General features: G+C 33.5%; 2 protein-coding genes across 2 annotated transcripts in view; both read right to left on the reverse strand.

The window, feature by feature from the left end:
• Nucleotides 1-7,472, reverse strand: part of LOC123660532 (mitogen-activated protein kinase kinase kinase 7) — a 32,894-nt gene extending 25,422 nt beyond the window's left edge. Inside the window, exons 1-7 of the mRNA XM_045595589.1 lie at nucleotides 7,221-7,472; nucleotides 6,851-7,150; nucleotides 6,385-6,564; nucleotides 4,088-4,223; nucleotides 2,323-2,423; nucleotides 1,359-2,162; nucleotides 903-993 (exon numbers count right to left, since the gene is read on the reverse strand). Coding sequence (XP_045451545.1) covers nucleotides 903-993; nucleotides 1,359-2,162; nucleotides 2,323-2,423; nucleotides 4,088-4,223; nucleotides 6,385-6,564; nucleotides 6,851-7,150; nucleotides 7,221-7,304 — 1,696 coding nt within the window. The 5' untranslated portion in view covers nucleotides 7,305-7,472. The remainder of the gene's footprint in view (nucleotides 1-902; nucleotides 994-1,358; nucleotides 2,163-2,322; nucleotides 2,424-4,087; nucleotides 4,224-6,384; nucleotides 6,565-6,850; nucleotides 7,151-7,220) is intronic.
• A 2,630-nt stretch (nucleotides 7,473-10,102) lies between these two features.
• LOC123660160 (potassium channel AKT3-like) lies at nucleotides 10,103-22,924 on the reverse strand (the record flags this gene model as incomplete). The annotated part of the gene is made up of 4 exons (XM_045595263.1): nucleotides 10,103-10,427; nucleotides 13,060-13,148; nucleotides 22,249-22,416; nucleotides 22,704-22,924. Coding segments are annotated over 4 exons (774 nt in total), but the record flags the coding sequence as incomplete, so codon positions are not given.
• Between the last annotated feature and the right edge of the window lie 715 nt (nucleotides 22,925-23,639).

Consider the following 23,639-nt stretch of genomic DNA (forward strand, 5'->3'; position numbering starts at 1 on the left):
TTGTGTTAATTTTAGTTTAGGCTATAATGGTTGTTCGACCAATGATAATTGATTCAAAATATGGTTTTTACAAAAAATATATTAATACAAATGTCTTATAATTGAATTTATAATATGTATTCATTTTTTTAGGAAATAAAGACTAGTCCCATCATATTTTGATGCGATGTTAATTTAAACTAGACTTTTATACAAATGTTGTTCGGACATCGACGAACACAAAAAAATAATTATTTAATCTGGTGCAGTTGTTAAGAACTTATGCATGTACATTTAAGCATTTTTTTGTGTAATTAAAAATACTTGTTGGATCCTATATATCCAAAATTTTTTTTTGCATGTAAGTATACTATATATATTTAGAATCTAAATTTTAGATGTTAGCTTCTATTCGATGTCGACAGTCGACTACGTAATAAATAAATAAATAAAAATATCACTTAAAATAGAGTATAAGATTTGGTATCCAAGATATTGATGACTTAGTAGTCATCTTCAAGAATTTAATCAATATTATTATTTTAAAATATTTTAATAGTATATCATTGAATGTTCAAATTTTTTTGCTAGTTACTGCAGGTATTGATGGTTGCACCATATTGTTTGTTTAGTACCTATCTTTTTTTTTTTTAGTAAAAGGTAAGCCTTAAATAGTTTCAATAAAAAAAAAATTAAAAGTTTATGTTTGAATAACTATTTTTTAATAATTACTTTATTAATTATGTTATCTGTTCTTATAGTGTTTGTGCCAATGAAATAGGTACAACACACAATATCATTTACAAGTAATGTAGCATAGACATATATTTGGCTATTATTGGTAAGAAAAATCACAGGTATTTTTATTAAATCACTAATTCAAACTTAATAATATTAATGTCAATTAATCATGCAAAACTTACCAACTGGTATATTATTGAAGTCTGCGTTCCTGATATCCATATAGTCATCGTAACCCAGTGAATCTCTGAAATCCTTCAACTCCCATACATTCTGGAAAATAACATTAGAATTGTATTTAATATTACAGCTATTACATTTCAATAAGTCAAACTATAGTAAATGGATTTTGTGGTACTTAACAGAAGAGTTAATATTAAGTTAACAGTACCAAATCTTGGATCTTATTTTTATATTTTAGAAATCTATTAGCCAACAAGTTGTAGTTAAAAAATAAAAATTTCTAATAAAATTAATTCAAACAGTGAACACATGTAAGATGAAAACATTATATAATGTCTGATTTAGTGATTTAAAATTACAGTACACTACACTCTCTACTACTATGTACTACTGTATTGCGCACCTTAATACCAAAGTGCAGAATATTTTTGTTAAACACATATTTTTTGACTTACAGGATCAACTTCAATTTGTAAAGGAGTCGCATATCTAGTATCCATCGGGAGACGTGGAGAGTTACCATTGTATTCGTTCGTTGGTGTCATAGGACTGTTTCCAGTACTTAATCTATCACAGTAATTCTGGTTATAATCCTCTTTCCTCGTAGAGTTTGTACTTATCGCAGATGGAGTTCGTACTGGTGAATTATCACTCACTCTGTTCCAGTATTGCTCTATATCTATATGCCGAGGGTTCATATTGCCAATATTGTAATTAGCTAAAGGCGATATCCCTCTGGGAGATGAACTTTCACTGAAAACATTAGGACTCCTTACTTGCAATGAATCTTGAGGTGTACTTGCTTCACTAGCCATATGAGTTTTATCTAATGGTACTAAAGAGTTGGATGTTCGGTTTGCAGATCTTCCTGGTTCAAGATGTGTTTCCGGTCGCTTGAACTGATGTTGTATTTTAACAGTCGGCCTTTGATCGGCGTCATCTCTAACTGTTGCCTTTGGTTGAGTCTCAGCTGCTATGAGATTTTGAAGTTTGCTAACTTGAGCCTCAACAAAACTTCTAGGTCTAGGGGATAGGGGTGTTTCGGTACTTCTATACACCACGGGGTTTGTCATGATCTCGTTTGTATATTGAGGGTTATGGGTCTGGACAATACTCTCTGTTTCAAAGCTATCATGCGTGCTATATGGACCGAAATCTTCTTCAAAATGTTCTGACTCGTCTACTTCGAGATCATCATAATTTATCGGTGTGTCAGCACCGGGAAAAAATTCACATAGACTTTTCATTATTTCTACCACCTGTAAAAAAGCACATTTCGAGGGTATCTTAGATATTAGTAGATAGATATTTAACATGTAGATTAGTACTTAGTTCATTATTTTTATATAAAAAAATATCATAAAATAACTATTATATTATTTTAAGCAAGGACAAGAAATAAATTCAAGAGTAAAATACCTTAGCCATACTAGGTCTCTCGTCTGGTATTTTATGCCAGCATTGTGTCATCAACTGTTCTATAGGCTCTGGACAACCTGCAATAAGTACTGGCCTCTGACCTGAAAATATAATAGAATTGATTTAGCACAAAGGTTATACTGAATACACACAGTACGTACATTGATATTCACTGATGACCTCAGATCAAATGATTACCCGACTATGACTTAACAAAAGGATTCAAGAACATACTACTATTATAGCTTACTGTAAATTAATAGAAAAATGACTCATTGTAATGACTTATAGGTAATAACCTTGATAAGTACACATAATAAAAAATCGCAGTTCAAGATCATAATCTATTAATGACCTGACACAATAATACTTAGATTAACACAATAAAATACACATTTCAAGACTGTATTTCCAAGTTTTTATTTATATTATCATAGTAATAGACCAGTGTCTTAAGATTTTGCCATTATTTATTGTCTCCCCACCGTGCCTGTTAGAGCACGTTAAGCTGTCGGTCCAGGTTGTAATCATGTATACCTGATAGCGATTGTTACTTCTATGAGTCCTAATTTTAGGGAATATATCCGCCAACCCGCATTGGAGCAAGGTGGTTTATTAAGCTCTGATCCTTCTTCTACATGGGGAAAGAGGTCTATGCCCAGTAGTGGGATGTTACAGGTGTAACAAGGGTATTTAAACATCTATAGTTATATTAAAGTTATATAACGTTATCTCATACATAAGTGAAGAGACCATTGCCCACCTGTAGGAGACTTATAGGTTTCCTCAAAATAACTTACCTTTCAAAACAATTGCAATTAGTTATTTTATTTCTTTATAATTATAGTAAAGGAAGGATATACTCTACTTTATTAAGGGAATGTAACAGAAAACAAAAACGTTACGTTCATTATAAGATACAACAATGTTAGTCTTGTTATAGCAAAAAAATATAAATAACAGTGAAATATAAATGAAATAAAAATTCAATACCTTTAGTATTGAATAATATTTGAATTGATAATTGAAATATTCAGAATTGATATAGTACGGACGCAGAGCATGAAGAATTTCGTACAATGACATTTTTGCCTACTGCCAGTGGTTCTCAAATTTTTTATATAAAGTACGAAGCATTAAAAAATCGGTAAAGTTTAGAATTTGGGATGTTGGATTGAAATTATGTATATACAGTACACTAAATCTGTGTCTGCCCGTGGATCGGTCTAGTCACAGAATAAAATATTTTTTTGTTTAATCATAGAAATCTCTCTCTCTCTCTATATATATATATATATATATATATATATATATATATATAGCGAAAAAATCTTATATCTGTTGCTGTGTGCAAAAGATACCAATAAACACACATTCGCATTTAATATAAGTAATGTTAACTTTTGAGTTAAATTAAAAATAAAAAACGATGAATCTTGTGACTTAAATTTGGTAAAAAAAAATTAAAAAGGTTGACAATCTGTGAATATGGCTGTCACTACACCTGTGTGAGCGCAACGGCAATATGTTTATACGGGAGCGACAAAGACAAAAGATGAAGGGTCAATGTACGAAATTCTCCGCGCTCCTCGTCCTTACTATATATACATGTGGTACATATGTACCAAATGTTATCATATATATGTCATTATAATTATTTATGGTAACTTTTGGTATTACTTCTTTTTATTTTACCCGAAATATTGTTAATGAAAATTTTTTGTAAACGTTTAGTTAGTGGAAAACTGTAAGTTAAAGATTGTACCTGTATGTACTGCCCACATTATTTGATATGCAGAACCACCTTCTTCAAAGGGTTTCCTCCTCGAAAGCACTTCCCATAATATAATACCCCACGAAAAAACATCACATTTCTCTGTATATGATGATCCTTCAAATACCTACAATAAATAATAAAAATATTTTAATTATTAGGATTTACATTTGAGGTTCAACTGAATTATTAACAGTGTTAAAGATACAAAAAGAAATAGGCATTATTAAAAATAAAAAATACACTTTATTTAGACAGGTTTGTAGGAAATCAATATTATATTTATTTATAAAGTTATTTCTTCCTAAAGTAACTACTACCACATTTAAGTACTGGTTCTATTAAGAAAACCCAGACAAAAAATGTAGCAAATATAATCTGTAAAATTCTTATTAATAACTGAAAATATTCGTTTTAATAGCCTGTTTGATATTCTTTTTTAACTGACTTCAAAATTCATATATTTTATGTATGTTCGGGGATAACTTCGTCGTTTAAGAACTTATTTTGATCATTCTTTTTTTGTTGGAAAGGAGATATCCCAAGGATGGTATCATAATAAGGAAACCAGGATCTGATAATGGAATCCCAGAGAAATCGAGGGGAACCCTCGAAAATCGTACTGACAACTAGTTTGTTTTTTAATTTTTTTCGTCTACTTACGTTGCATTACTTGTCGATGTAATTGAAGTCAGTTTTTTTTCGTTTGCTAGCAAACACAATTATGTACTATAATCATTAGGTGCAAGCACAGGGTGGCCTATGACTAGCAGTGGACTGTGATAGAAAGTGAGCGATACTTAAGATTCTTCATATTTATAATGGCTAAATAGTTAAGGAAAATATTTGTAAAAAGAGTGGAAGTGAAGTAAAAAAGGATATTATAAATGGATGATATAAATAAATATCTTAAAACATACACACACAGTTTGTCTGTTCCTATGGTAAGCAACTTAATTCTTGTGTTATAGGTAACAGCTGACTGTTGCAGCAATTTTTTTTTTTTGATAAATATACATAGAAATAAAACATATACATATAAATACTTATATAAATACAAATATTACAACCAGACTCAGGCGGGAATTGAACAGAAAAACAAAAATTGTTTATTAATATGCTGTATCTATCTTATACTATAAAATTCATTAAAAATTTAAAAATAGTATTATATACAGGCACTGCCCTTTATCACATACATTTATTAATCACAACACCACAACTCACAGCTGTAAAAACTTAGCTCAAATTTATGTGGTTGTTACAATTTAATTAAGAGTACTATCTCATAAGGCAATTTGCCACAGTTTTAAATAGTCGTAATATTACTGTGAAGGTTTGTGTAGAGCTTCCTTGTAGATAATTGTCTACTGTGTGGTAAAACATAGTAAACTTCATTTACTGTTTTATAAAATTATATTACCATTGCTATTGGGAGTCGGTTTGTTCAATCAGATCTTGATGATTTGAGAGTTTGTATTTAGTAGTATTAGATTAAGATCTAATACTACTAAATAGAAGAAGAAGACGCCGCGTTGGCGCAGCAATCACAGTCATGGATTGTACCTGTTACGCTGGCGGTTGTGGGTTCGATCTCCGCACATGACAAACATTTGTATTGGTCATACAGGTGTTTGCCATGGTCTGGGTGTTTGTGAAGTCCTAGTGGGTCTCCCCACGTGGCTCGGAGAGCACGTTAAGCCGTTGGTCCCAGTTGTTATCATGTACACCTGATAGTGATTGTTACTCATAGTAGGGAATATATCCGCCAACCCGCATGGGAGCAGGGTGGTGGATTAAGCTCTGATCCTTCTCCTACATGGGGAAAGAGGCCTATGTCCAGTAGTGGGATATTACAGGCTGAAGCAATTGAAGCGAGATTAAGATCTAGCAATAATTTAGTATTATAATTTAGTTTATTTAAAAATGTTAAAATTGTTGGTTTTAGTATAGGAGAAGTATAGTATAGGACTGTTATGTACATATAAACAAAAGTCCATAATAAAGATATAAAAATATCAACCATTACACTTCTATAATTATTAGAATTATAAATTATATCAACCCATGTTATATAATACCATTATTTTACTTTGAACAAATCCAAACCTCAAAACTAAATTTTCTCGATTTCAATTTTTTTATTTTATTGCATTAAACCAGCTAGGAGTATGGTGCAAGAGAAAGTTGTATAGGATAGTTACTTCATGTTTTTTTTTAAATCATGTCAAGTGACACATTTACTTTCTATTTCTATAAAAATATGTTCTAAATCAATAATTTAATACCTCTGGTGCCATCCACGCAGCACTTCCTTTATTATTTGTCATATAAGTGGCTTTATCAGCTGCAGTGCCAAAATCACATATTTTCAATTTTTGTCCACCCGCAACTAATAGCAGGTTTGGTGGTTTTAGGTCCCTATGTATTAATGGCTTTGGTTTCATTGCATGAAGGTAGGCTACACCCTGAAAACACAAAATAATATTATTGCAGTAAAATTCAGTTTCTAATATTTATTTAATTTTATTTGGAATGTATACAAATAAAAGCAGTCTAAACTTTTAAGAGAATACATGTCAAACTTGAGTCTAATAAGGTTTAAAATAAATTTTCATTGTTTTAATGAAACTACCAGAAGATAGAAATTTACGTATTTTTGTTTATATTAAGTACAAATACTTATCTGGATTTTACACTAAATTTCTACTACTCGACCCATTCACTTATTATTATTATGGAAAAAATTAATACCTCTGCACATTGTCGTGCCCAACTCATAGCATGAGCAGCTGAGTATTTAGGTTTTGGGCGATTATGAAGAACATTGTACAATGAGCCGCCTTCAGCATATTCCATAACAAGACACACTTGAGCACCTTGGGTACACGCGCCGTATAGTCTTACAATATTGGGATGTGAGACACGTGAAAGTTGACGGACTTCTGTAGCAAATTCTCTTCTTTCCACTTCTGAGTTTATATGTTTAACAGCCACGAATTTATTCCGCCATAAGCCCTTCCATACTACTCCAAACGCCCCCTTCCCAACGACCTATGCATACATTTATGGTTATTTAAAAATCACTGTGAAACAGATAGAAGTGAAAACGTTATATATATACCGTCAACTCTTGAATTTCATTATAATCAATCTCCTCAACGAACGTCTGCTGATATACAGGTGAATCTTGCACATTGGAAGCCATGGGTTCACTTAATATGACATTATCGTAATAGTTAACTTAATATATAAATATTATTGATTCTATGTTTTGCACAAATTTCTGGGAAATGTGATAAAAATAGTTGGTTATATCAATTTTCTCGTTATTGTTTAGCAAAGAATAGCAACTGCGACAAGACCGCCATCTTTGAAACTGAATATGAAATGTCACAAGGCTGAGCGAATGATAGGGATGTATTGTGAAGCATGCTTAACACAAAAAAGTTGTTTTTAAGATTAATATATTCAATTAGTGTTCGTGTTTTTAATAAGTAAAAAAATATTAAATTGAAATAATCTAATTAAAAATGCATGCAGTTATTATTTCATAAATTTTTTGTCACTTTTTACTCTTATGTTTCCGAATGTTTACTTACTAAGTACATTACCTAAGTTTGTAATGTGCGTAATATCAAGATGTAAATTTTATTTTATAGATTGTTATTTTTGCTATGTACCTTAACTTTCTTTTAATGGAACGAAGTACCTTACGGCAGGCTTGACATTTGGCTGGGCGACCGAACTGAAAAATAGGAGTAAAAGTAAAACCGTAAGAAAAATATATAACGGAAGTGACGTAATATCAGTCACACGCCTTTATAATGTGATGTTTGTAAAACTAAAATATTACTAGTAAACTTTTTTTTAAATTATTTATGTAATTTTATACTGTCGACAAAAATAAAGACATGTTTTTTTATTTCACTTAAAGAGTTTGAATTATTATTATTATTATTATTTCACTGAATGTCACTCCGCCCGCCCAATACATAATCTTAATATATATAAATCTCGTGTCCGATTTTAGTCAAATTTGCACACCGTGTGCAGTTTGATCCAACTTAAAAGATAAGCTATATTTTATTTTGATATATTATGTTATTATTATATTTCAGAAAAAAATAAGGTGATACGAAGTTCGCCAGGTCAGCTAGTAGATACATATATTATAATAACTACTTATATAGACAATATAGTAAATTAACTTATACTTACATATATAAATATAAGCGAGTGGAGGAATACGCCCCGGCAGGGAGATCAAACGTCCGGGGGTTAGGGCTGTAGGCTGAGAAACCGGCGAACAATCCTAGCCGAGTCAAGTAACACCGCCTTCTGCATCCTGGCTGCGAGCGAACCGTCCCGGATCCCCAGTTGCCTCAGATGGTGAGCGAGGCTAACCGGGATCAAACCGTTGGCAGATATTACGATAGGGATTATTTCAGTGGACCCCACACCCCACATGTCGACAATCTCGTGCGTCAGATCCAGATATTTACGTTTTTTCTCAGTCTCGGCTTTCACGAGGTTCTCGTCATACGGGACGGTGATGTCCACTAAAAATACCCTCGACCGTGCCCTGTCCATCACCACGATATCAGGCTTGTTCGCCAGTATCGTCCTGTCTGTGGTGATAGGCAGGTCCCAGTAGAGCCGGACTCCGTCGCTTTCGAGTACTGGCACCGGTGAGTATTGGTAATACGGCATCCTCTGTTCCAGGAGATCGTACATAAGAGCAAGCTCTTGGTGGAGAATCTTGGCCACTTGGTTGTGTCTGTGCAAGTACTCAGTATTAGCAAGCGCAGAACAACCCGAAAGCACATGTCTGAGTGACTCACCGGGATGACCGACAGAAGTCGGGAGTGCCATCCTTCAGGACGTGCTTTCGGTAGTTGTTCGTCTTGACCACCTGATCTTGTATTGCACAGACAATTATTATTATTATTTTGTTCGATTTATTTTATTTTACGGTATTAGTTATTTTCTAAAATACTAAATTTCCTAAATACTACTTACTACTGTACTTAATTAAAAACCAATCAACAAAATTTAAAAAAATCAAGAATTAGAAAATATATATAAAATTCAACTTTTTTTTTCAAATTATCTATTCACTATCCGAAGGAACTTCGTTCCTTCCTGGTGTCCCATGACACCACATAATTTTTTTGTTGAGGTTTTTTTTTGTGAATTTTTTATTTTCTTGACGTTAGTACTCAACTACAATACTCGCCCGTGATTGACCTTTAATATCGAATTAAATATACCGAAATCCATGTTCACATGGATCAGTTTTTCATATTAACCAAAAAAAAAAAAAAACTATAATGTATATTTAACTAGAATGTTTTACTCTACAAAAGAAGATACTCCAGTTGAATCTAGCCCACTTAGGTTACGATTAAGAATTTTTTAAATCTTTTTGGTCTCCTGTAAAATGTTGATTATTGGCTTGTATTACTTGTCACAGGAAGCACGTATTTCGGATTGGGGAGGATTCTTAATAACATAATTATGTTAATTTCTAATAACATAAAATATTAGTTTATGTGTAGTGGCCGACTTGTTTCCAGGGTTAGCCATATTCTAGCAGCACTTATATTTGTTAAATTATGCATGCATTCAGTGTGTATCATCCCACTGCTCGGTGCAAGGCCTTTTTCTCCACGTAGTAGAAGGATTGGTGCTTAATCCACTACGCTGCTCCACTGCGGGCTAGTACTTATAAGTACCGATATGTATTAATCGAAAATTGACTGAAGGTTGTGTAAAATAGGTAGAGGATTGTAAATGACAGAATATTTATTAGAACACTTGTGGTCTTGTAAATATTAGCTATGAATGTGTGTATGAATATTCATTTTAAATCTATAATTCGAGCATTAACATTAATTTTGTAGTATTCATATAAGAGTTAACTGTAACTTACCGTTCATAAAAAAAGTAGCTGTATGTAGCAAAAATACAAGTTATATATCAAACTATAACAAAAATTCAAACTGTGTTTAGGTACTATTTATATTTACAGGTCAATTGGATGACAGATTCTCAGTTTCCTCTAACTGTACTAAAAGTTCATAAGCTTCTTTACATTTGAAGGTTGCAGCCATCTCTTTTGGAGTTTCATTTCTGTGGTTTCTCATATACAAATCGGCTCCAAGACTCACAAGGATTATAATTAAAATAGTATTGTTGCTCATTGCAGCAAAATGAAGAGCTTGTCGGCCTCCAGGAGCATAAGGATCATTTATAACAGCTCCCTTGTCGATTAGAAGGTGAAGAATTTTTTCTTCTTCAGCTGTCGGTGTACACATCATTGCGAATTCTATAAAGAATTATATATATAAATACTAATAATAATAAGCACCTCGCACTTAATAGCCCCCAGTAGGAATTACTTCTGTGTCAGGATCAGGGGTTCTGGAAAGACATACTATATACAAGCACAAATACCCGGACCACAGTAAACATCCGTCTGGTCTAGACTACTAATACTAATAGATTATTATTATATATAAAATAAATAAGTATCCTGGCGTTTACAGAACTTTTGGATGTAATAGGAAATTAGTTCACACTTCAGCCTATCGCAGTCCCCTGCTGGACATAGGCCTCACAAGTTCGCGCCAAAAATGGCGTAAACTCATGTGTTTTGCCCATAGTCACTGTGTTAGGCGACGTTAGGCGAATTGGTGACTGCAGGGCTGCTTTTGTTGCACTGGAGACGCCGCTGCCCGTCTTCGGCCTGGTATGTTTCAAAGTCATCAGTTGGATGGTTATCCCGCCATCGGTCGGCTTTTTAAGTTCCAAGGTAGTATTGTAACTATGTTATCCTTTAGTCGCCTCTTACGACACCCCACTGGAAGAGAGGTGGTTATATTATTTACTGGCGTAACCACACAACAGGTGAGATTAGTTCGTATAATTTCAGTAATACGGAGATTAGTTCGTATTACTGAAATTACCTAAATTATCGATGGAGTATATTATCACCCTCAATTCTCGTCACATTTGAATGCTAATAATAATTTGTACGGTCTGTCAATTCACAAATTACACGTACTTACAAAATCAAACAACTTTTATAAATAAGTGTAAAGTACTAATTCTGCTATAATTAATGAACTTTTGATTAAAACTTCTGATTTCATAACTGAATATAGATCTCATTTAAATTTTAAGTTTTTGGAGTTTAAGCCTTAAAAATCGGTACAAAGTCCATGATATGAAAAATAATAATATGTAGAGTAAAATGAGAAACCTAACGCTTGCTAGTGACCGTGTAATCGGCGCAACATCTCTGGAAGAAAGACGTGAATATCGTTTTTAAAGAGCAAACTCCAGTCGCGTGTCGGAGCCGGCAAATACGCTTTTTTCTAAAATAGAAATTTTGAAATTTGTGTGGAAAAAATTGACTAAATTTCAGACCTTTATATTTCAGTCATAGACAATCAGATAAAGTCAGCTCCGGACCTAAGGAGGTGCAAACCGGGACACTTGTCCCAGGCGGCAGTTTCGTGGGGGTATCAAATCCTTGAGACAAGAATTTGAAATATCATACAAGCGAATCTTCTTATCGCAGGACCGATGGCATCGATGGGATGGATGAAGCAGACGGGTCCTGGAGTGGAGAACGCGTCTTGGCAAACGCAGTGTGGGACGTCCTCCGGTCCGTTGAATGGATGATCTACGTAAGATTGCCGGTATAGGCTGGATGAGGATTGCGAAAAACCGGGATGTCTGGCGTGGACTTGGGGAGGCCTATGTCCAGCAGTGGACTACAATAGGCTGAACTGACTGACTAAAGCCTCTTATCCTACAATCTCATATAACTATTTTATTAAGTAATCGAATCTTAATATAACATGTTTGAAAAACAAAACTTTTGTATTTCCATACGCCTAGTTAGTTTTTGAACATATACTAATTAAGAGATTTATGAACGCATCTTATGAAATCTAGAAAACCTTTTTCTAAAAATTCCATGCCCACAAAATTTCCTTCTACTCTAAGTCTTTCTCCGTAGAAGCTGTTCGGCTTTGGAACTCCTTGCCGCCTCATATCAGACGCACTCACTCAATACAAACATTTAAGAGACTAGTAAAAGCGCACTTCTTTTCTCCTTAAGCTATCCTTGATCTACTTAATCCTAGTTAATTGAACCATAAATTTAACAACCCATCCATTTGTCTCACTTATTAAGGCCTATATTATATTACTTAAGTGTATCTGTGTATCGATATAGATATTTGTTAGTCACTATTATTATAAGAAATATGTGCGTGACGTCTATTTTTATTATTTACTAGCAGTGCCTGCGACTTTGTCCGTGTGAAAGTCAAAACAAAATTTATTGTTCATTTCCCAGAGTAAGAAAATAAATAAATTTCTAAAACAAAAGTAGCCTAACTTACTCCATATTACGCCAGCTATCTGCCAGTGAAAGTCTCATCAAAATCAGTTCAGCCGTTTCAGAGTTTGGCTGGAACAAACAGACAGACAGACAGCCAAAAATTATAATAAATGTTATTTTGGTATATGTACCACGTATACATCCATATGCATTTAGTAAAAAGTACAAACAGACATTCCAATTTTATTTATTTGTATAGATTAATTAATAGGATAGACCAGAATAAAACAGAACAGAATGTAATAGAACGGAATAGAGAGTAGAGTTGAGTAGAGTAGAGTTGAGTAGAGTAGAGTTGAGTAGAGTTGAGTAGAGTAGAGTAGAGAAGATTAGACCCATCACGCTGTTTTTTTAGGGTCAAATAAAGTTATTAATAATTATTTTATTGTTGTTTCGTACTAAGTTACGTTCTAGGGTATTTGTCAAATGTTAAAACGGGCCTCTTATTTTGTGACGACTATAATTATTATGACTTCACAAGAAAATAAATACGGGATTGTACTACTGGTTATTACTTCATTTGTTATAATAATTCGTTACTTACGAATAAATAATCCAGCGTCCATTGGATTGGACCGTGGCAAGAGTCTTGCTCCGTGATCAAATAAGAGATTAGCCACTAATAATGAGGGTCTGTAAAGTTGAAACCAAATTGATTTATTTTTAAAATCTATATAAATAAAAATTAATGTGGCTGAGCGCATCACTCGAGAATGGCTTGATCAAGTCGGCTTATTTCTTTTTTGTATGTTCCTTAAGGTCCACGTTTTAATATTATAAAAAAAATATAGTTTTTATATTAACTCTTTAACAGAAAAAAGTCTGTCCGGGCAGCTACTTAGACATAAAAATGTAAAATTATAATATCTTCTTGTATATAAAATTCTCGTGTGACAATGTTAGTTACCATACTCCTCCGAAACGGCTGGACCGAATTTTTATGAAATTTAGTTTGCATATCGGGTAGGTCTATTATAATCGTCAAACATCTATTTTTCATAACAGTTATTAAAGGGGTTAATAACTTAAATGGCAAAACAACGTTTGCGGGGTCAGCTAGTCTCTTATACAGGGTGTCCCAAAAAGTAGTGATAAGCGGAATTCCAGAGATAGGGCACCCCTTGGGGTATCCGAATCACCCCTATGTATGTTCAGCGATTTTGCATAGTTTTCGAGTTATGAATTTTTTTATATGTTTTTGAGAATTTTCCACCTGAACAACTTTAAAAATTTCTAAAAAATAAAATTGAAGACTTTTTAGAATTTTTGTTTTTGTATCTAAATAGTTATGAGCTGTAGCTTCCCGCTTAAAAGATTCAGCTTCTTAACTTTGATGGAAATTGTGAAAATCTAAGTGTAAAGTGAAAATTTTACGTTTTGAGAACTATGACTTCAATTTTAAACTTAGAATTAAAAATCTAAACAGGCGATTTTATGGTTTCTAATTAGGCTTAAAAACTTTTCCAGAGTCTCAGCTTTCATAATCATAAATAAAAAGTTGTACTTAATGGGGCTACTTTTGCTAAAATTTGCCTTCAAAGACATCAAGGTGGAAAATTCTTAAAATTACCAATTTGAATAAAAAAAACTTTTTTGTTCAATTTATTATTTCTTTAAGGTTAAATAGTTTTGTCGGCGCTCTAGCTGGGTCATACGTATAGGATTCGTGCGGAGGAAAATGATAAATCCGTAGACTGAGTGATATGGTTCCAAAACGATGGTGCTTCATGCCACTTTGCAAGAATAGTCAGACAACATTTAACAGAAAGATTTAGAGACAGATGGATCAGCCGTGGAGGGCCCATTGCATGGCCGCGCGGTCCCCAGACTTGAATCCAATCGATTTCTTTGTCTGGGGATATTATAAAGAAATAGTTTACGCTAAAAACATTAGCAACGTAGCGGAGTTAAGACGAAAATTGAGACATGCAGAAGAAACAATTAAAAACAAAAGAATAGCATTCGTAAGAGTTAATTAGTCTGTTAACCAACCAAAAGATTGTAAGAAAACTAAGATCGAAGATTTAATAAACATTTGGAGGTTATTTAGGTTTAATTAATAAAACGAAAAGTAATCGTCTTAAAATTATTTATTATAAAAAGTTTTCAAATATGTCGACCTTCGTGCTCGATACATGTTAAAAATACGTCTTAAAAAGTTTTCTTTGAGTCTTACGAATACTATTCTGTTGTTTTTAATTGTTTCTTCTGCCTGTCTCAATTTTCGTCTTAACTCCGCTACGTTGCTAATGTTTTTGGCGTAAACTATTTCTTTATAATATCCCCAGACAAAGAAATCGATTGGGTTCAAGTCTGGGGACCGCGCGGCCATGCAATGGGCCCTCCACGGCCGATCCATCTGTCTCTAAATCTTTCTGTTAAATGTTGTCTGACTATTCTTGCAAAGTGGCATGGAGCACCATCGTTTTGGAACCATATCACTCAGTCTACGGATTTATCATTTTCCTCCGCACGAATCCTATACGTATGACCCAGCTAGAGCGCCGACAAAACTATTTAACCTTAAAGAAATAATAAATTGAACAAAAAAAATTTTTTTATTCAAATTGGTAATTTTAAGAATTTTCCACCTTGATGTCTTTGAAGGCAAATTTTAGCAAAAGTAGCCCCATTAAGTACAACTTTTTATTTATGATTATGAAAGCTGAGACTCTGGAAAAGTTTTTAAGCCTAATTAGAAACCATAAAATCGCCTGTTTAGATTTTTAATTCTAAGTTTAAAATTGAAGTCATAGTTCTCAAAACGTAAAATTTTCACTTTACACTTAGATTTTCACAATTTCCATCAAAGTTAAGAAGCTGAATCTTTTAAGCGGGAAGCTACAGCTCATAACTATTTAGATACAAAAACAAAAATTCTAAAAAGTCTTCAATTTTATTTTTTAGAAATTTTTAAAGTTGTTCAGGTGGAAAATTCTCAAAAACATATAAAAAAATTCATAACTCGAAAACTATGCAAAATCGCTGAACATACATAGGGGTGATTCGGATACCCCAAGGGGTGCCCTATCTCTGGAATTCCGCTTATCACTACTTTTTGGGACACCCTGTATAAAAATACTAACTGACTCGGCAAACGTTGTCTTGCCGCTAAACGCTATTTAAAAATAGGGGTTGATGGTAGAAGTGTGACAATTTAGGGTTGTATGTATTTTTCAACGCCAAATCATAATAAAATAAAAAATAAATAATTTACCTAAAAATTAAAAAAAAATTAGGGGTGGACTACCCTCTTAACATTTAGGGGGATGAAAAATAGATGTTGTTCGATTCTCAGACCTACCCAATATGCACACAAAATTTCATAAGAATCGGTCCAGCCGTTTCGGAGGAGTTCAATTACAAACACTGCGACACGAGTAGGTATTTTATATATTAGATCATAGCGGCGTCGAGATCGTGTCGATTTTTAACCGACTTCTAAAAAAGGAGGAGGTTCTCAATTCGACTGTATTTTTTTTTTATGTATGTTACATCAGAACTTTTGACTGGGTGGAGCGATTTCGACAAATTTTCTTTTAACCGAAAGGTGGTGTGTGCCAATTGGTCCCATTTAAATTTATTTGAGATCTAACAACTACTTTTCGAGCTATTTTTTTTTTTTTTTTATTTATTTAAGTTAACAAACAGTGTTCACAATAAAGTTTTACATAACAGACTTACAATACAAACATTATTAATCGTGACACCAACATCGTCAACTCCAGATTACAATTTTATAATAGTAAAAAATGCACATCAAGGAAAAGAAATGGTAGGTATCTAATATACATAATACATCACAAATACATTTTTTCCCTAAATACCATCAACCAAACACTAGTGATTATTATTGTTATTATTACTCAGCTAGAAATACATACTAAGCAGACAACTTATATATCTTTCTATCTCTTAAACATTAACTGTACATTGCGCAGCCAAAGTAGAAATAGGGTGCATTTTTGTCGATATGGATACCCTAGCCCTACGACTTGCATCTTGGGATCAGTGTTAACTACTAGGCTACCCACACCGAGTCCGTATGCAAGGTTTGAATTCAATGAGTAAACCCGTTTACGTTTGTACTGTTAATGCAATAATTCAAAAATTTCTTTTTTAAACTTAGCAACTCTTGCGAATAAGATATCCACCGACAAAAAATGCTTATTATAAACATCAGTAACTCTATACAAGGGTGAGCGTTTACCAGCATTTGTTCTACAAAATGCAGTGGCAAATATGGAATGTGGCTTACGAGAGTGCGTTCCAGTTGGAATCTTATAACATAATTTATTATTTAGGGGGATACAATCATACTTATTATGACATAAGTCGTAAAGCATCATTAATTCAAGATATGTTCATCTTGATTTAAGAGTGGAGAGTTTGTATTTGTCTAACATCTGAAGATAAGGTAAATGCGAAAAGTAATATTTATAATGCATACAACGTAAGAATTTTTTTTGAACTGTCTCTAGCGCATCTATATATTTGCCATAATATGGGTTCCATATAGGTACAGCATATTCAAGTTGAGGACGTATTAGTGATTTATAAATATGAAGATATGTTGAAGCCAACTTAAACTCATTACAAGTACGCATCGCAAATCCGTATAATTTATAAGCATTGCTAATTATATAATCGATATGTATATTTAAATGTAGCTTTCTGTCTAGTATAACCCCAAGATCTCTGATGTGTTCCACAACCTGAAGACGCTCACCACATAACATATAGGAAAAACTGCTAAGTGTCCTTTTTTTTGTAAAAGTTATAGCTTTGCACTTATTTAAGTTAAGCGCTAATTTATTTACCGTGCAGTAAGCTGAGAATCTATCAAGGTCCTCTTGCAGTCCCCTATGGTCATCTGAATTTTGGATTTTATGATATATTTTAAGATCATCCGCGTATAATAGAAAGCAACTAGACTTGAAACAGTGGTGAATGTCGTTTATAAACAATATAAACAATAATGGCCCCAATATAGAACCTTGTAGCACTCCAGAGCTAATAGATACGAAATTAGATTCATATCCATTGATCATTACTTTTTGGGTGCGATTTGTTATATAAGATTTAAACCAACGCCACAAGTTTCCGCGTATTCCATTAAAGGCAAGTTTCTCAAGAAGTATCTTGTGATCCACCCTATCAAATGCCTTTCGAAAGTCAGTATAAATACTGTCTGTCTGTATGTTAAGATCTAGTGCTTCAAATAGATGACTAATATAAATTAATAAATTTGTTGTCGTAGAACGCCGCTGTACAAAACAGTGTTGCTGTTCTATTATATTTTTATGTAAAGATGGGTAAATATTATTATGAACTAATCTTTCAAAAAGCTTCGACAGAGTAGGTAAAATGGATATGGGCCGGTAATTTACAATGTCATTTTTAGTACCACCCTTGTGTATCGGCACAATCCGAGCGGATTTCCAAACAAGCGGAAAAGTCCCTTCACGTAAACAACAATTAAATACTATTTGCAGTGGCCTAGAAATAGATTCTGCAACATTTTTTAAGAATATTGGTGGAATGCCGTCCACCCCTGCTCCCTTATTAACATCAAGTGCTTGCAGTTCTTTATTGATTTCATTTTGGGTTAAAATAATAGTACTAATCATCAAATTCGAATCATGATTTTTATCCGGAATATCATCAATATCAAAATTATCATCAACTGTACTGGGTTCAAATACAGATAGAAAATAATTGGAAAATAACTCACATATATTTACAGGATCACTGGTAGTGTCATTTTTATATGAAAAAAAATTTGGAAGGCCCCCATTGCTCTTTAAATTATTTATATAGGTCCATAGATAATTAATGTTGTTACGTATACTACTTTCAACCATATTCATATATTTTTTATAGCATTTACGCGACTCAAATTTAAACCTCTTTCTGTACATAGAAAACTCTTCATAATCAACTTGATTTTGATACACTTTCCATTTAATCCAACATTGACTTTTATTTTTGAGGATATGAATTAAGGCAGAAGTAAACCAAGTGGGATACTTAGAATTCTTAATTATTTTTGTAGGGATACAATTTTTGATTATAGAAAATAAAGTATCATACAAAGTAATGACAGCATCTTCTGCTGATTGATTCTCTAAAACCTTCACCCAGTCAACACCATTTATTTCTGTGTTAATTAATGTATAATTAGCATTTTTATAATTATATTGTTGTTTAGGAATAGTTCGTAATGGTTTAAAATGCCTATTAATTGGTACCAGTACATAGAAAGGCGGGTGATGTTCGTCTATCGGCAGCAGTGAAATAGGAACAAGTGAAGATCCGCAATCGTTAATATTAGTTATAAAAAGATCTAGTATTCGATCATTTCTATTTTTTAATTTATTAACTTGCAAGCAATTGAACAAAGACATAAAATTTATTAAATGAATATTAGATTGGTTGTATGTATTCAACATAATAGGTTCCAAATGTGCACAACTCTGCCGCCATTCTAAACTGGGTAAATTGAAATCACCTGCAACTATAAATGAATTTATATCAGGACTGTAAAGAACATTCTCCAAGTAATCAAAATATGAAGCATATACTTCGGAACTCATACCGGGCGGAATGTACGCTACACTTATAACAAAACAGTAATTTCGCATTCTTAATTCAAGTGATATATGATCAACAAACGGTGACGGGGATGAGGGCGCAGCCGCGCGGGCGGCAGTAGAGGAAGTGAGCGCCTGACCTGCGCAAGCGCCACGCGGCATGACTGGCAGCTCCCGCCGTACCGCCACTAGCACCCCGCCCCCGTCCCGCCGCCCGCTGCCAGCGCGATTTCTGTCACATCTAAACACTCTGTAACGACTGTCTATGTATTCCGAATCATTAATATTTTCATGAAGCCACGTCTCTGTTAAAATAATTACATCATAATCATGAAGCAAAATATTCATATATAGGATATGTAGCTTAGTCCTAATTCCCCTACAATTCTGATAATATACAGATAATACACTATTAGAACTATCCATTATATAAAACTTTTCTATGATATATTGATAATTTAGTATTATTAATATAACAATGTCGTACAGAATATTTACTCAACGCACACCCGTACATAAACAAAAACAGCAATCGCCGGCAAATATAATCACGAAGAAAAGGACATTCGTCACGGTCATTTACATCAATTATATGCAGTGACCACATTATGAGAACCCACATTACAACATAATATGTTTTATTACGTACAAGCTTATTATAAACTTTTTTATTATTACATTTGTCATTTTTATAGGCTAAATTAAATTCCTTGCACAACAAACACGTCTCATCGATAAATAGATCTACCCACATCAATATACTAGCTATTATAAATCTCACAACAAACAAATCAATACTTCTAAGCATACTTAAACAATAATAAATAGTTGTAAGGTGACCATATATTAAACTTAAGAACCAGACCTGCTTATTTTTTTGAGTAGGATTGGGAAATTTTATTATTAATATCATGCACCGTACGTATAGAAATAACTGGGGACGTGTCCGTTTGTCGCACCAATATGGTACCGTGCTTAACCCACACATATTTAAAATCACTTTTTTTTGCAGCTTCTCGACATTGCCGAAATAATAGTTTATTTTTTAATGTTAGATGTTCATTAATATATATAATGTGTGGAGAACCGGGTATGGACAGCTGACTTGAGTTCAATCCCCGCCTTGCACGGCATCCCGTGATAAAATTATCGCGAATTACGCGCGTAGTAAACTTAACGATAACGTTTTTAGGCCGAGGGTTCTTTTGATCCGCATGAGGTACACGGTGTATGGATATTATCTCGGAACGCTGAATTCGTATCTTGATTTCATTGCCTATACTTTCTAGAATGTCTATCAGGTTTTCACCACGCCTTTCAGGGAGATTGGATATCTCCATATTACACTGTCTCGCCTGCTGTTCCATGATTGATAGTTTATTCTCGAGTTCAATTATCTGGTCTTGGAAGACAGAAGAATGGGATACAGTATCTTCGATGGCCTGGATTCGTTTGTCAAACTCCTTTTCATTCTCAGACGCATATTGAAGAGACTTTTCAGCTTCCAGCAGCCGTTCACCTACCTCGGTCAGTGTTTTCCTTATATTTATGTTGTCTGTAGAAAGTTTCTGCACATTTGTATTTAAATTCTCTAATGATGATGATATTTTCGATATTTGTTGAGTTAGGGCCACATTGACCGCCTCTGCAATGGCATTATTGATATTTTGTGTTACCTTGTTATAGAAAACCTCCAGCTGATGCTCAAATTTCTTCTCCAATGCAACAACAACGTCATCACAATCCATTTGCTTCCGCTTACGCATATTAACAAAGTCGGTTCTCTCAGTGTTTGTAGGTAGCTCCGGGCTCGATGCGTAGAGGGCCGGCGGCGTACGTTGTAACGACATCGTCGGTGCAGCAAAACGCAATTGAAAATATAATGTTTTCTTTCTTCGTCAAATGCTGGACCAAGTATATGCGAATGCAGTGAGAGCAGTACCGCGAAAACAGGTCCCAAACACTTACTTCACTTTGAATTATTATTTATTAGATATAATATACCACTGCGCACAAACAAATATCGCACTACGGATAATGGCACTAAGAACTACTATTGTACTCAAAGATAACAGAAAAACTTAGGGAACGATGTGCAACTACCACTTCCAACGACGTGCGGACGACGAATGATGCTATATCTAATAACGCGTTTTTACTTGACGCTTTTTTTGTCGACCTACGTTGTATTATACCACATTACTTTCTACTGGATGTACCGATTTTGATAATTCTTTTTTTGTTGGAAAGGAGATATCCCAAGTTTAGTACCATGATAAGGGAACCAGGATCTGATGATGGGATCCTAGAGAAATAGATGGAAATTCTTGAAAATCCGCAATAACTTTTTACTGGGTGTACCGATTTTGATAATTCTTTTTTTGTTGGAAAGGGGATATCTCTAGTTTGGTACCATGATAAGGAAACCAGGATCTGATGATGGGATCTCAGAGAAATCGAGGGAACTTCTTGAAAATCCGCAATAACTTTTTACTGGGTGTACCGATTTTAATAATTTTTAATTTAATCGAAAGCTGATGTTTGTCATGTGGTCACATATAAATTTTATTGAGATCTGATAACTACTTTGTGATAATATTTGATAACGCGCAGTTACTTGACTATTTTTTCGTCGATCTACGTTGTACTCCTCGTCGATGTAATTGAAGTCGGTTTTTTTTCGTTTGCGAGCAAACACAATTATTTTATCAATTTACACGTTAACTTACTCATCGAAGCTTTCTTTGTCAAAAACTTGTCTAGTATGACTAAAGTTACGACACACAAAAACAAAAACTTTTTTTCGAAATTATTATTGTGTTTCTGCTGGCCTAAGCGGCATATTTACAGCATCACTTCAGGGGGAGACCGGGTACTGAGATCCAACCGTAAAAATTGAGAGCCCTCGTTGGAGCTCAGAGTGGACTTTTATGCTACGGTGCTTTCTACCGTGATTGGATCGTATCGTTCGGTTAGAGCGTCATTGGAGTGGAAAAAAAATATTAATATTAGTAATTTTCACAGATACGTCACTCATACACAGATACGTCATTCATATACAAACAATGCACGTCAGTTTCGTAAAAAGGTGAAAGTTTTTAAAATATTCAGAAAAACATGTAGTATTTATAATTTTTTACCTTCTCATTAATGATAGCGAAAGTGGCGTCATGCCAACGTTGTCTTTTACATTTGCTTCTACACCCGAATCTAATAGCAATTTAATAGCCTTCAGATTGTCAGAACAGACTGCTAAATGAAGAGCATTTCTTCCAAGATGATCAACTTGTTGTATATTTGTTCCCTTCCTAACCGTAATTACATATACACGTAAAAAAATAATGCATAGTACAACGAAATTTATCAACTATAAAGTAATATGTATAATAAAGTTTGATCTTGACAGAGTTTAGATATCTTTTATTTATTTATTTATACTTTATTGTACACCACAACTACATTTTAAACAATAACAACAACACGTTTAAAAACACTTACAGACTGTGAATCACAATGGGCGAACTTATGGCTATTTAGCCATTTCTTCCAGACAACCCATTTCTGTGATATCTTTTGTAATTTCTATGTTACCTACCTAATATAAATATCAAGTAACTTGTCATTTCCGGTTTCAGCTGCTACTAGAAAATCTTTATCTTGATGTAGAAATTCTACAGCTTCTTTAATACGAGGGTCGTGATTAATATCAGAATTAAGAGATGTTTCTGATCCTGTATCAAGTGAACGAGGTGATCCGGGATATGACGGGATGTGAACATCCAGTGAGTGTTCTGACAGTTCTGTTGACGTGAAACAAAATCAATATGAGCCTATGAATATTCTTGTTATATTGTAATAAAGTATCTTTTAGAAACACTAGAATTTTTAAAAGTACTATTAATGTTTTTAACTTGTTAATATTTAAAATATTTCATCAATAAATAGATGCTCCAAATAAGGTCCTACAAAATATCTACGATTATTTATTATATACTAAAAACAAAGTTATATGTAACTAAGATAAGGTAGAGGCGCAGCAGAAAATATCTTGCTCAAAATCTAGAGCGTCCCGACTGAGGAAGTACAAATAACTTACAAAGGTTACAACTAAATAATACCTATCTATTGTTTTCAAGCAGATGTGCGCAACGCGCCTGCGATACTTCTTGTGTTGTAGGTCTATAAGCTACGGTAATCGCTTACTATCAGGCGAACCGTACGCATGTTTACCAACCTAGTTGTATTAAAAAATAAACATAAAATAAAAAAAGTTCTAATTCTTATACTAAATAAAAGTAATAAATTATATGGTTGTCTAAATAAAAGTAAAATTAATTTATGATGTTTATTTAAGATTAATTTACATTTGTCTACTTATTAAATTTATCATCATTAGCATCTACAGTAGCTTCAATAGTATGGGTTGAGTCGACCATTGGTTGATCCAAAAAGGAAGAAAATTGTTCACCCTCAAGTATTGTTTCCATTTTTGGTACATTTTCAAGCAGCGGTGACTTTTTTCTAGTTACAA

The sequence above is a fragment of the Melitaea cinxia genome, chromosome 15, assembly GCF_905220565.1.
Source record: "Melitaea cinxia chromosome 15, ilMelCinx1.1, whole genome shotgun sequence".
Classification (NCBI taxonomy): Eukaryota; Metazoa; Arthropoda; class Insecta; order Lepidoptera; family Nymphalidae; genus Melitaea; species Melitaea cinxia.